The 14,380-nt window shown below is 41.8% G+C and overlaps 1 protein-coding gene across 4 annotated transcripts in view; it reads right to left on the bottom strand.

The window, feature by feature from the left end:
- cdh18a (cadherin 18, type 2a) overlaps positions 1-14,380 on the bottom strand; it is a 78,936-nt gene that overhangs the window by 38,361 nt on the left and 26,195 nt on the right. Inside the window, exons 1-3 of one of the 4 annotated variants that reach the window (XM_021613326.2) lie at positions 12,358-12,461; positions 12,140-12,242; positions 1,935-2,455 (exon numbers count right to left, since the gene is read on the bottom strand). In XM_021613326.2, the coding sequence (XP_021469001.2) occupies positions 1,935-2,168 (234 nt within the window). In that variant the 5' untranslated portion in view covers positions 2,169-2,455; positions 12,140-12,242; positions 12,358-12,461. Of the gene's footprint in view, positions 1-1,934; positions 2,456-12,139; positions 12,462-14,380 lie in introns of those variants that run through there. The other 3 variants (XM_021613325.2, XM_036985977.1, XM_021613324.2) reach the window with 3 other exon arrangements.

Genomic DNA, 14,380 nt, shown 5'->3' with positions numbered 1-14,380 from the left:
TAATGACTCCAACCTACAGTGGGGAGAACAAGTATTTGATACACTGCCGATTTTGCAGGTTTTCCTACTTACAAAGCATGTAGTCTGTAATTTTGATCATAGGTACACTTCAACTGTGAGAGACGGAATCTAAAACAAAATCCAGAAAATCCCATTGTATGATTTTTAAGTAATTAATTTGCATTTTATTGCATGACATAAGTATTTGATCACCTACACACCAGTAAGAATTCCAGCTCTCACAGACCTGTTAGTTTTTCTTTAAGAATCCCTCCTGTTCTCCACTCATTACCTGTATTAACTGCACCTGTTTGAACTCGTTACCTGTATAAAATACACCTGTCCACACACTCAATCAAACAGACTCCAACCTCTCCACAATGGCCATGACCAGGGGGCTGTGTAAGGACATCAGGGAAAAAATTGTAGACCTGCACAAGGCTGGGATGGGCTACAGGACAATAGGCAAGCAGCTTGGTGAGAAGGCAACAACTGTTGGCGCAATTATTAGAAAATGGAAGAAGTTCAAGATGACGTTCAATCACCCTCCGTCTGTGGCTCCATGCAAGATCTCACCTCGTGGGGCATCCATGATCATGAGGAAGGTGAGGGATCAGCCCAGAACTACATGTCAGGACCTGGTCAATGACCTGAAGAGAGCTGGGACCACAGTGTCAAAGAAAACCATTAGTAACACACTACGCCGTCATGGATTAAAATCCTGCAGCGCACGCAAGGTCCCCCTGCTCAAGCCAGCGCATGTCCAGGCCGGTCTGAAGTTTGCCAATGACCATCTGGATGATCCAGAGGAGGAATGGGAGGTCATGTGGTCTGATGAGACAAAAATAGAGCTTTTTGGTCTAAACTCCACTCGCCGTGTTTGGAGGAAGAAGAAAGATGAGTACAACCTCAAGAATACCATCCCAACCGTGAAGCATGGAGGTGGAAACATCATTCTTTGGGGATGCTTTTTTGCAAAGGGGACAGGACGACTGCACCGTATTGAGGGGAGGATGGATGGGGCCATGTATCGCGAGATCTTGGCCAACAACCTCCTTCCCTCAGTAAGAGCATTGAAGATGGGTCGTGGCTGGGTCTTCCAGCATGACAACGACCCGAAACACACAGCCAGGGCAACTAAGGAGTGGCTCCGGAAGAAGCATCTCAAGGTCCTGGAGTGGCCTAGCCAGTCTCCAGACCTGAACCCAATAGAAAATCTTTGGAGGGAGCTGAAAGTTCATATTGCCCAGCGACAGCCCCGAAACCTGAAGGATCTGGAGAAGGTCTGTATGGAAGAGTGGGCCAAAATCCCTGCTGCAGTGTGTGCAAACCTGGTCAAGAACTACAGGAAACGTATGATCTCGGTAATTGCAAACAAAGGTTTCTGTACCAAATATTAAGTTCTGCTTTTCTGATGTATCAAATACTTATGTCATTCCGTCTCTCACAGTTGAAGTGTACATATGATAAAAATTACAGACCTCTACATGCCTTGTAAGTTGGGAAAACCTGCAAAATCAACAGTGTATCAAATACTTGTTCTCCCCACTGTAAGTGTATGTAAACTTCCGACTTCAACTGTATATACAGTGTTTTGTATAATAAGCTTACCCATTTGAATTATTTATCATAGGGAGTAGAAATGTATATATGTTTGCTGAAAGTAAACAGAGATTAAAGCTATAAACTCAAAATCTTTTCCAAAAGAAAGGAAATTGCTCTAAGCGTAAATGTACGTCTTACTTAACCTGGTGCAACATTGTTCTCAAACGGCTGTTGCTACTGTATGCACAACCAGGTACAGTTGCAATCATAGACTTTGCATTATGCAAAACCACCTACGGAGTGCAATATGTAGGCCTACTGTTTTCCTCTTTGCATGAAAATCCCTCACATCAAATGAATGCCATTGAAGGAGACGATGAATAGCATACCTTTCCAACATGCTGGATTTCTGGTCCAATATGTTCCTCTAAAACGAAGAACTGGTTCCATATCCAGCCCCTCTTGGGCCGATGGTGCACGTCCTTCTCTCCTTCTAGGTGTTTGGTTTGGTTCCTGGGTGCTCTGACGTTGGACCTGGGCTGGGACGTCCCATAACTCCTCTGGACAAAGCACAGGCAGATCAGCAAAGGGCAGAGGCAGGCAGTGGTGGCAGGAATTCTCATGGTAGAGAATGTATGCTTCTCTAAGTCCTCCACTGTACCTTGGCAAACAGTGTACCAAGAGGCCACAACAGCGTCTCGACAGTAAGACAGTACTAGGTGCAGATCAGACCAGTCCAGAGATTTCTCCTAAAGTCCATGGTGTATTTCAGTCTGTCCACTAGGGATTAGAACCAAGGTTAATTTCCATGTTGGACAGAGGGGAAAAGAGCTGGTTGTTCATTTGCTCAGAGGATCCTCAGGAGATTTCATGAGTGGTCTGGTCTGAGCAGGTTGCCGTGTTGTTTCCCCTTGAAAAGATAAGAAGAAACGATATTAAGGAAACAGGAATAATGAGTCATGTTTTTCTTGCTGTGAAATCCCCTAATGCAGTTTGATGGAATGACTACTCCGATATTACACTTTGACTCATTTATAGAAGCACAATATTATTTTCCACAATGTTCTTTTCTCATTTTTGACCTGATTTCTGAGAGTCAATTTCCACTGTGTATATGAATTGAATATTTCTGTCTGCTTCGGATGCAAGCCAGAGGATTCAAAACTACACTGCTGAGTCTGAGCTGAAAAGGCTAAGTTGTCTCTGTCATACCTCACACCCGAAAGACATCCATTTTAAAATGGCTTTTTGAAAGCAGGAGAGCCACAACTGTATCTCCATAGGCCATAATAGCATTTTGAGGACATTATTTTCTGCAGTCTTTGTCAGAGTATATTACAATGACAAGCTGCTTAAGAGCATTTGATTCTCACAATCTACTCTACACTCTTACAGAACATTTGTCACTTGGTAAACACCCTCACACAAGCAGAGATGTGGTTCTAACTTCCAGTTGCTGTTAATATTGTACTTTAAATACTTTTGAATGATTCAGTTATTTTTATATTTTGTGTGAGAAAACAATCTGGGGAAAAACATATCACTCTGTAAAATAAAGAAGTATATATACAGCACATGTGACAAGACTTGTTATGCCTCTGCCACTCAGGAGAGCATTTTGTGATTTCCTTTCCTTAGGTTTTGATTTGTTACACAACTGTGCTATTTTCTGATGCATTTCCACAAACCTTCAATCAGTCCACCTGTCAGCAGAGTACCAGCCAAGCTTAGTCGAAAAACAGTCCAACACAAACAATTTGCAAGTGATAAATGTTTGATGTGAGGCGGCACAGAGGCTTGTCAATGGATGCTATGGTTACGTCTTCTTTGTTTCTATGTCTGCATTGCAATAATACAAACTAACTCTGAAATGTCAAAAGACCAATAACAACAGATTATACGTGAAGCACAGTTAATTGTGCAATGACAACAACAAGGATGTGTGTGACCATCCTTGAAATGATTCATGGCTTAATTTGTGTTATTTGTCAACCTATAGCATGGGCTAGTGTTGCATGTTTTCTTGAATTATGTGTTTGTATGTTTTTCTACAATACCACCCACGCACCACATACAGTATAGTATTGTAGATACAAATGAGGATTTCTCTGTGATGGGAAGTGGAGAGTGAAAAGAAGGTATACTGAAAGTACACTGCTACATTACATCTTTAGCCTTCACAAATGCATGATCCCATTCCCAATGCATATTCCAACAGCAGTCCATGTCTATGAAATTCCATGTTATAAAAGGGTGGCTGTCCTCATTCTAACTGAATATCACTAGTACTTACTGCAATTATAAAATAATTTCATTTGACCGTTCTGCCGCTCGTGCCTTGTCTTTACATTAGGCTCAATTTGAAGCTTAATTTGTCAAGTGAGCATGAAAAGAGCACTGGTGGGTCAGTGATAGTGCCTTTCCATGTTACCTGGATGTGCAACACCGTTCAAGCACACACATTCCAGTATTTGTGTATTGCAAATACTGCATACATTCAGAAACAGATTTAAAATGTTCTAATCATTAACTACAGAAAACAATTAATTTAAACTTATTTAAACACCATTAGGGTGATGTTCACATCAATCAATAACTATCCATGCGTGTGGCTACAGCTCAGTCTTCAACACCATAGTACCCTCCAAGCTGATCACTAAGCTCAGGGTCCTGACTCTAAACCCCTCCCTGTGCAACTGGGTCCTGGACTTCCTGACACACTGAACCCAAGGGGTGAAGGTAAGTAACAACCTCTCGCCACACCGATCTTCAACATGGGGGCCTCACAGGGTTGCGTGCTCAGCCCCCTCTTGTACTCCCTGTTTACCTATGACTGTGGGGCCACTCACTTCTCCACCTCAATCATAAAGTTTGCTGACGACACAACAGTGGTAGGCCTGATTATCAACAACAATGAGACAGCCTACAGGGAGGTGGTGAGAGTCGTTCCAGGAAAATAACCTCCCCCTCAATGTCAACAAAACAAGGAACTGATTGTGGACTACAGGACACAGCAAAAAGAGCACTTGCCCATCCACATTGACAGGGCCACAGTGGGGAGGGTCAAAAGCTTCAAGTTCCTTAGTGTGCACATCACTGACAAACTGAAATGGTCCCTATGCACAGACAACGTGGTGAAGAAGGCACAGCAGTAACTCACATCAGTGCCTCTTCAATCTCAGGAGGCTGAAGAAATGTGGCTTGGCCCCTAAGACCCTCACAAACTTCTATAATGCACCATTGAGAGCATCCCTTCGGGTTGTATCACCCCCTGGTATGGCAATTGCAACATCTACAAATGCAGGGCTCTCCAGGGGGTGGTGCAGTCAGCCGAACGCATCAACTGGGGCACACTGCCCGCCCTCCAGGACATCTACAGCACCCGGTGTCACAGGAAGGTCAAGAAGATCATTAAAGACCTCAGCTACCCGAGCCACGTCCTGTTCACCCTGTTACCGTCTAGAAGGTGGACACATGGCAGGTGCATTGAAGCTGGGACTGAGAGACTGAGAAACAGCTTCTATCTCCAGGCCATCAGACTGTTAAATAATCACCACTAGCCAACCCTGCTCTGAACTTTAGTCACTGTTCTAGCCAGCTACCACCCAGTACTCTACCATGCACCATAGAGACAGCTGCCCTATGTATACTGAACAAGAACATAAATCCAACATGTAAAATGTTGGTCCCATGTTCCATGAGCTGAAATAAAATAAATGTTCCAGATGGACAAAGAGCTTATTTCTCACACATTTCTTCACATGCCTTTTAGTGAGCATTTCTCCTTTGCCAAGATGATCCATCCACCTAACAGGTGTGGCTTATCAAGAAGCTTATCAAATGGCATGATCATTACACAGGTGCACCTTGTGCTGGGGGCATTAAAAGGCCACTCTAAAATGTGCAGTTTTGTCACACAACACAATGTCACCGATATCTCAAGTTTTAAAGGAGTGTGCAATTGACAAGCTGACTGCAGGGATGTCAACCAGAGCTGTTGTCAATGTTAATGTTAATTTCTCGACCATAAGCTGCCTCCAATGGCATTTTAGAGAATTTGTCAGTACGTCCAATTGGCCTCACAACCACAGACCACGTGTAACCATGCCAGCCCAGGACCTCCACATCCTACTTCTTCACCCGGGTCACTGAGACCAGTCACCTGGACAGCTGATTCAAAATTCTATAGCCACTCTCACATCTGAGCTATCTGTGTTGCAGGTGCAAGGTAACTCTTGAATAAGATGAGAAAAAAGAAGAAACTGCTCTTGCTAGTATCACTGCTCTTTAATAAGCTTTACGTATCGGCCTCAAGGCCTTTGTCAGAGCTTTTGTGCCTTTTTTCAATTAGCTCCCTTATGTAGACATAGCTCCACCCACATCTATTCAATGCATCCATGGAGCTATGTCTACAAAAGGGAGCTAATTAAAAAAACTCACAATGGGCTCTGACAAAGGCCTTGAGGCCGATATGTAAAGCTTATTAAAGAGCAGTGATACTAGCAAGAACAGTGTGCCGGTTTCTTATTTTTTCTGATGAAGCTGTGGGTTTGCACAACCGAAGAATTAATGCACAAACAGTTTGAAACCGTCTAATGGAAACTCATCTGTGTGGCCACTGGCATGCTGGAGAACTGTGCTCTTCATGGATGAAACCTGGTTTCAACTGTAGCAGGCAGATGGCAGACGGCGTGTATGGCATTGTGTGGGCGTGCGGTTTCTGATGTCAATGTTGTGAACAGAGTGCACATGGTGGTGATGTGGTTATGGTATGGGCAGGCATAAGGTATGGACAAAGAACACAATTGCTTTTTATCGAGGGGAATTTGAATGCACAGAGATAACGTGATGAGATCCTGAAGCCCATTGGCGTGCCATCACCTCATGTTTCAGCATGATAACGCACGGCCCCATGTCACAAGGATCTGTACACAATTCCTGGAAGCTGAAAATGTCCAAGTTCTTCCATGGCTTGCATACTCACCAGACATGTCACCCATTAAGCATGTTTGGGATGTTCTGAACTGACATGTATAACAGCGTATTCCAGTTCCCGCCAATATCCAGCAACTTCACACAGCCATTGAAGAGGAGTGGGACAACATTAGACAGGCCACAATCAACAGCCTGATCAAATCTATGCGAAGGAGATGTGTCACGCTGCATGAGATACTGGCTGGTTTTCTGATTCACGCCCCTATTATTTTTGTAAAGTATCTGTGACCAACAGATGCATATCTTTATTCCCAATCATGTGAAATCCACAGATTAGGTCCCAAAATGTCTTATATGAACTGTAACTCAGTGAAATCTTGTTCCATGTTGCATTAATATTTTTGTTCAGTATACAGTACATGGAGTCATTGAACATTGCTCACTTTGATAATGTTCACATACTGTTTCACCCACTTTATAACGTATATATACAGTATATAATGGACAGAAATATATACATTGCCTTCAGAGGTTTTCACACCCTTTGACTTTTTCCACATTTTGTTGTGTAACAGCCTGCATTTAAAATAGATTACATCTAGATGATTTGTCGCTGGCCTACACACAATTCCCCATAATGTCAAAGTGGGATTATGTATTTCCAATTTTTTACAAATGAATTAACAATGAAAAGCTGAAATGTTGTAAAGTATTTAAAGTATTTAACACCTTGGTTATGGCAAGCCTAAATAAGTTCAGGAGTAAACATTTGCTTAACAAGTCACATAATAAGTTGCATGGACTCACTCTGTGTGCAAAAATAGTTTTTACATTTATTTTTGAATGACTACCTTGTTACTGTACCCCACACATACAATTAGCTGTACGGTCCCTCAGTCAAGCAATGCATTTCAAACACTGACTCAACCAGAAAGACCAGGGAGGTTTTCCAATGACTCGCAAAGAAGGGCACCTATTGGTAATTGGGAACATTTTAAAAAGCAGACATTGAATATCCCTTTGAGCATGCTGAAGTTATTAATTAGGCTTTGGATGGTGTATCAATACACCCAGTCACTACAAAGATACAGGCATCCTTCCAAACTCAGTTGCCAGAGAGGAAGAAAACCGCTCAAGGATTTCACCATGACGCCAAAGGTGACTTTGAAACAGCGACAGAGTTTAATGGCTGTGACAGGAGAAAACTGAGGATGGATCAACAACATTGTAGTAACTCCACAATACTAACCTAATTGACAGAGCAAAAAGAAGGAAGCATATTTGTATTATACACATATTTCAAAACATGCATCATGGTTCAGTCTGCTTTCCACCAGACACTGGGAGATGAGTTCACATTTCAGCAGGACAATAACCTAAAACACAAGGCCAAATCTACACTGGAGTTGCTTACCAAGAAGACAGTGAAATTTCCTGAGTGGCCAAGTTACAATTTTGACTTAAATCTACTTGAAGATCTAAGGCAAGACCTGAAAATGGTTGTCTACCAATGACCAACAACCAATGTGCCAAGTCTTGAAGAATGTAAAGAATAATGGGCAAATATTGCACAATCTAGGTGTGAAAAACTCTTAGAGACCTACCTAGAAAGACTCACAGCTGTAATCGCTGTCAAAGGCGCTTCTACAAAGTATTGACTCAGGCGTGGGAATACTTATGTAAATGAGATATTTCTGTATTTCAATTTCAATACATTTGAAAAAAAAATTGTACTCTGTCATTATGGGGTATTTTGTGTAGATGGTGAGAAAAAACATATACACTTGAAGTTGGAAGTTTACATTTCCTTAGGTTGGAGTCATTAAAACTAGTTTTTCAACCACTCCACACATTTTTTGTTAACAAACTATAGTTTTGTTCAAGTCGATTAGGACATCAACTTTGTGCATGCCACAAGTAATTCAACAATTGTTTACAGAAAGATGATTTCACTTACAATTCACTGTATCACAATTCCAGTGGTCAGAGTTTACATACACTAAGTTGGCTGTGCCTTTAAAGAGCTTGGATAATTCCAGAAAATGATGTCATGGCTTTAGAAGCTTCTGATTGGCTAATTGACATCATTTCATTCAATTGGAGGTGTACCTGGGATGTATTTCAAGGCCTACCTACAAACTCAGTGCCTCTTTGCTTGACATCATGGGAAAATCAAAATAAATTTGCCAAAACCTCAGAAAAAAAGTTGTAGACATCCACAGAAGTCTGGTTCATCCTTGGGAGCAATTTCCAAACGTCTGAAGGTACCACGTTCATCTGTACAAACAATAGTACGCAAGTATAAACACCATGGGACCACGCAGCCATCATGCCGTTCAGAGATGAACGTACTTTGGCGTGAAAAGTGCAAATCAATCCCAGAACAACAGTAAAGGACCCCGTGAAGATGCTGGAGGAAACAGGTACAAAAGTATCTATATCCACAGTAAAACAAGTCCTATATCGACATAACCTGAAAGGCCACTCAGCAAGGAAGAAGCCACTGCTCCAAAACCACCATAACAAATCCAGACTACGTTTTGCAACTGCACATGTGCACAAAGATCGTACTTTTTGGAGAAATGTCCTCTGCTCTGAAGAAACAAAAATAGAACTGGTTGGCCATAATGACCATTGTTATGTTTGAAGGAAAAAGGGGGAGGCTTGTAAGCCGACGAACACGATCCCAACCGTGAAGCACGGGGTGGCAGCATCATATTTTGGGGGTGCTTTGCTGCAGGGGGGAACTGTTGCACGTCACAAAATAGATGGCATTATGAAGAATGAAAATTATGTGGATATATTGAAGCAACATCTCAAGACATCAGATGTTAAAGCTGGTTTGCAAATGGGTCTTCCAAATGGACAATGACCCCAAGCATACTTCCAAAGTTGTGGCAAAATGGCTTAAGGACTACAAAGTCAAGGTATTGGAGTGGCCAGCACAAAGCCCTGACCTCAATCCTATAGAAAATGTGTGGGCAGAACTGAAAAAGGGTGTGTGAGCAAGGAGGCCTACAAACCTGACTCAGTTACACCAGCTCTGTCAGGAGGAATGGGCCAAAATTCACCCAACTTATTGTGGGAAGCTTGTGGAAGGAACCTGAAATATTTGACCCAAGTTAAACAATTCAAAGGCAATGCTACCAAATACTAATTGAGTGTATGTAAACTTCTGACCCACTGGGAATGTGATTAAAGAAATAAAAGCTGAAATAAATAATTCTCTCTACTATTATTCTGACATTTCACATTCTTAAAATTAAGTGGTGATCCTAACTGACCTTAGACCAGGAATTTTTACTCTGATTAAATGTCAGGAATTGTGAAAAACGGAGTTTAAATGTATTTGCCTAAGGTGTACGTAAACTTCCGACTTCGACTGTATTTAATAACATTTGAATTCAAGCTGTAACACAACAAAAAGGTGGAATAAGTCAAGGGGTATGTAAACTTTCTGAAGGCACTGTAGCATGGGCAATTGTTGCTATAAGCATTAGGTTCACACAGGAGATTCATTCTATTGCTACATCCCTCAACATGGTTGAGTTAAGAGTGTCAGCAGAAATACATGTAGCTACAGATAACTGTCATTGAAATATAGTGGATATTGCTCTGCAGGTTCTCTCTCTACGCTCAATTTCAGGAAATAGGAAACTTCTACCCTGAAAACACCCACATCTGTCTTTTGCAGTATGGCTAAACATGATTCCAGGCTAACAGCATATGAATCAAATATCCAATATTTTCTACAAATATACCAGGATTTTTTAAATAGAAAATAGTTAATTGATTGTCCTTGTATGCAATTCAAGGGTAAGGGTGTTGCAACTATTCATTCTGATTAGTTGAGGGCCACAAAACAGATTAGCAATTGATTCGTTTCTAATGTTGCTAATTATGATGCTAATTGGAGAGAAATACTCTGTGGACCTTGAGACTACATCTGAGGCCGTGGCTTACATTATGACGAGTTGTGAACTGTAGCTTAGACCTATGCATATGCCTCCCCTTTTTCTCCTGCACTAAGTTCAAGAGTCATGTCGGACTCTAAGGATAATTATGATTTTAATTATACTTAGCCATGCTGTACAGCTAAGCCAATCTGTAGCTTACAGCTAACTAGCTAAATCAGCTACTAGCCTGAAAATAGATTTTACCTATCCCAAGCCAGCAACATAAAATGAGATGTATGCTAGAGAAATACAATTACTGGTCACTTCACTACAGTATCTATGACTGAGAAGGCTGGCCTTGCACTTCAATATCAAGTCACTAGCTAACACAGCTTCGGGCATGTCAGGGCATTGCCCTCAACACTAGGCTACTGGAGGATACAGTAGCTAGCTGGGCTTAACCTCAAATACACAAACTCAGCTTACTACTTTTATGCTCAAAAGCTTGGACCCTTGCCTTGCTGTAAGTGCAGCTTTATATTTGGACGTTTATACTGTAGGTCTTTTCAAGACAAAGGTCTGTTGTGTTTTGTTCATCTGGCCATTTGTTTACAAGATCTGATAACAATTGCACTCATCAAAGACAAAATCTCTGTAAATGCAACATCCTGCTTGTTGTTGGAAGTTTGGCAACAATGACATTTTGAGGTATTTCTGTAGACAACCATGAACTATCTTCACTGACAACGCTGGTTATAGTGGGAGTAAGACATTACAGGACCAACATGAATGCACCACATACTGGTCAAATGAGATTAGCACAAATATGTCTTTCACAAGACTCATCTCTCAGGGTTTGAGATCTACAAAACCAAGCAGGTGGTTTTTGCTCCCCACCAAGAATCTCACTTGACTTGGCTTCCAGTATCCTCTTCCCTCTGTGGAGACTGGAGGACGAGGAAAGGAGGAAAGACCACCCCTTGTGGAGTTTTAGTAAATCTCAGGAGAGGACGGTGAGAATGATTGCTCATTACAGGATTAGCAGTATACAGAGAATGACTCAAGGGAAAGCTTGACGTGGGTCTGGCACATTGAGTCATTGACATCCCCTACTGCATAAGGCATTAGTGAAGAGGTATCTACTAAAGTAGCTAGCAGAGACAGACTGTCCCAGTGAGTCTTTTAAACCTTCCCCCCTCTGGATCAAATAGAACTCAGGAGAATTCCTTTGGCATTTCAATGGAGGGAATTATGCATACATTTAGCATGGATCTCTCTAATCATAAGGTAATGAGCTGCAGCTGACAAAGACACTACATTACATTTTAGAATAGCAGCCTACATACACCCTTATGTATTCTATACAAATCAGCACCTGCAGAAATTCAACCCTTCCTCTACACATTAGGTGGATATTTTTCAGCAGAACCATCACATATTTTCTTGTTCTTTAGCCAGTTACATATTTTGAGGCACTAACACAGCCAATTGCTAGACTGCAGTGAATTGATCATGGAGCAGTGAAATTATTCCACAGGATTCCACTCTCCTGTTTAGTTCCATCTGAGAGCTGGAGCTATGAGTGCCTATGAAAAGTACTATGGTAATTTGATATATACCTTGGTGATAATAAAAAGGACACCTCCAATAAAGCTCAAACAATAAAACAATTGAAAATATGGCAGCAGGGATCTCATTCTTGCATTTCCCTGGCCGTATAGAGAGGCTCTGAAGCAGCGTGAATAAAACATAAATGAACTCACACTTTTTCACAGTAGCAGCGCTCACCACAGGCAAAAGCAGCTTCAGAGGATCCAACAGCAGAGGCAGCAGCAGTAGCACGACAGACCATAGCAGATGTGAAAGCTATGACAACAGAGAGAGAGAGAGATGGATTGAAAGTGCTGAACAATTTGCCCTTACCTTTCTTCTCCAAACAGATGATAAGGTATGTGAACAGTGAGCTGTGAACAGATTCTACCCTATCTGTCTACTGCTGCTCCCAATCCACCTCAGTGGAGTCATCTCCCCAATCCGCCAGGTTGCTGCCTCACTTGCCTGCTGCAGCTCTGGAGTGGTGCTCTGATTGGCCGACTAACAACACACTGGTACACATAGACACACACGAATGCTCTCACACTCTTTCTCTCTCTCACGCACACATGCAAGCACACACTGTCATCTCAGCATTTTCCTCACATTTTTTACTCTCTCCCACACACACACACGCACACACACACACACACACACACACACACACACACACACACACACACACACACACACACACACACACACACACACACACACACACACACACACACACACACACACACACACACACACACACTGAACTCACTCTTTCTTTCTCTACATCTGCTGCCTCAGGGACTGGGCTAAGGTGTAACAAACGCAAAGCAGAGGGGTGAATTTGCTTTAAGGAGAGTGTCGCTTCTAAAGGAATCCTGATGAATAATATAAGACTGAGAGTGAGGGGGAGGGAAGAGCGTGAAGCCCTACCAGACCACAGGACATTTTTAACCGAGATGACAGTGAATGTGTCAGCACATAAAAAATAAACGTCAGGGAGGGTTGCACATAGTATTGTGGAAGCAAGCAGAGAGTTGAGAATGTGATAAAACAAAGGGCTTACAGGAGGAAGAAACGGTTTACCTACCAAAGCCCCAAAGTCATCAAACCTTCACAGTTGACTCCCATGCCATCCATCATCTTCCCCCCACATAGTCGAAGGATAGGGAGGTGATTTATCTTTTCAGCCTCATTTATTTATTTACCTCTGCCAACATTATCAGTGGCACTGTTGGTGGGCCCCAGGTTGAGTTATGTAAAACCGTAGGGAAGACCGGGGTTGGTTGTCACACTTTTTACTCTAGTGTGTATTTCTCAGCACCAGTATATCTTACAATAATCTTTTTAATATTGGGAGAAAGACCAAGGTCTTGGGTTGAAATTCCAGCACGGAGTTATAAGCTATCAAACACACTCTGTCCACTTGTGACAACCAGCCCCATATTTGATCGAATGATATTCATAACAAAATTCTGCATTTTAAGCCATGAGAATAACAGACTGTATGCAATTTTGAGTAAATGTGTGTGTGTGTATGCATGTCTTTGCACACGTACAGTATGTGTGCGTGTGGGGGTGTGTGACAGAAAAAATACGTGTGTGAGAAGATGGCTGACGTTTTATGTGCTCCTAACCAACTGTTTTCTTAACGTTTTGTTTCCGTTGTTTGTAACTTATTTTTATCTGATTTTGTACATAATGTTGCTGCTCTTTAATTACTTTATTCCTTTATTACTTATTCTTATTCATATTTTTTTTAAACCTCATTATTGGTTAGGGGCATGTAGGTAAGCATTTCACTGTAAGGTCTACACTTGTTGTATTCGGCGAATGTGACTAATACAATGTTATTTGATTTGAAGGGAATGGAGTTGATGGCAGGGGCATACTAGGGTTGATTAGCGGGAATCCGGTTACCAAGATTTACCATGGTTTACCGCCCAAAACCAATCCCTTTTCCCAGGATCACAAACTGTGAGAAACTGGTAAATTCTGGAACTGCTAAATTACAGTATACACAATATATCTGTATATGCAATATTAATCTGACTTCTCTACAGCCTCTGCATGATGAATCAACGCTCAGGGTGGGGACAGACCCATCTCAGTATGGAGCACAGTTCATAATGCATGTAGAGCTATCATCTCATCATGGTAACTTCTTGTGACAGGTATGCCAACATTTGATGCAGCATAGCCTATGCTACTGTAATATAAAGACTGAATGCGCATCTAATTTACCCATCTCCATCTGGTTTTCGGGGGTCACCTTGTTTTCTAATTATACATTTAGCTAATGAATGATGGGTTATGCATAATAAGCTTCTAACTTTATAGCCTCTGTCTCTTGCGCAATATGCAAGCACCTGTGCTCCGCTGGCCTCTACTTAAAAAACGCTCCTTAGCTCTTAGAG

Source organism: Oncorhynchus mykiss, chromosome 8 (genome assembly GCF_013265735.2).
Source record: "Oncorhynchus mykiss isolate Arlee chromosome 8, USDA_OmykA_1.1, whole genome shotgun sequence".
Taxonomy (NCBI): Eukaryota; Metazoa; Chordata; class Actinopteri; order Salmoniformes; family Salmonidae; genus Oncorhynchus; species Oncorhynchus mykiss.
Note: the sequence above shows the minus strand (reverse complement) of the source record. Positions and strands in the feature narration are given on the sequence as shown.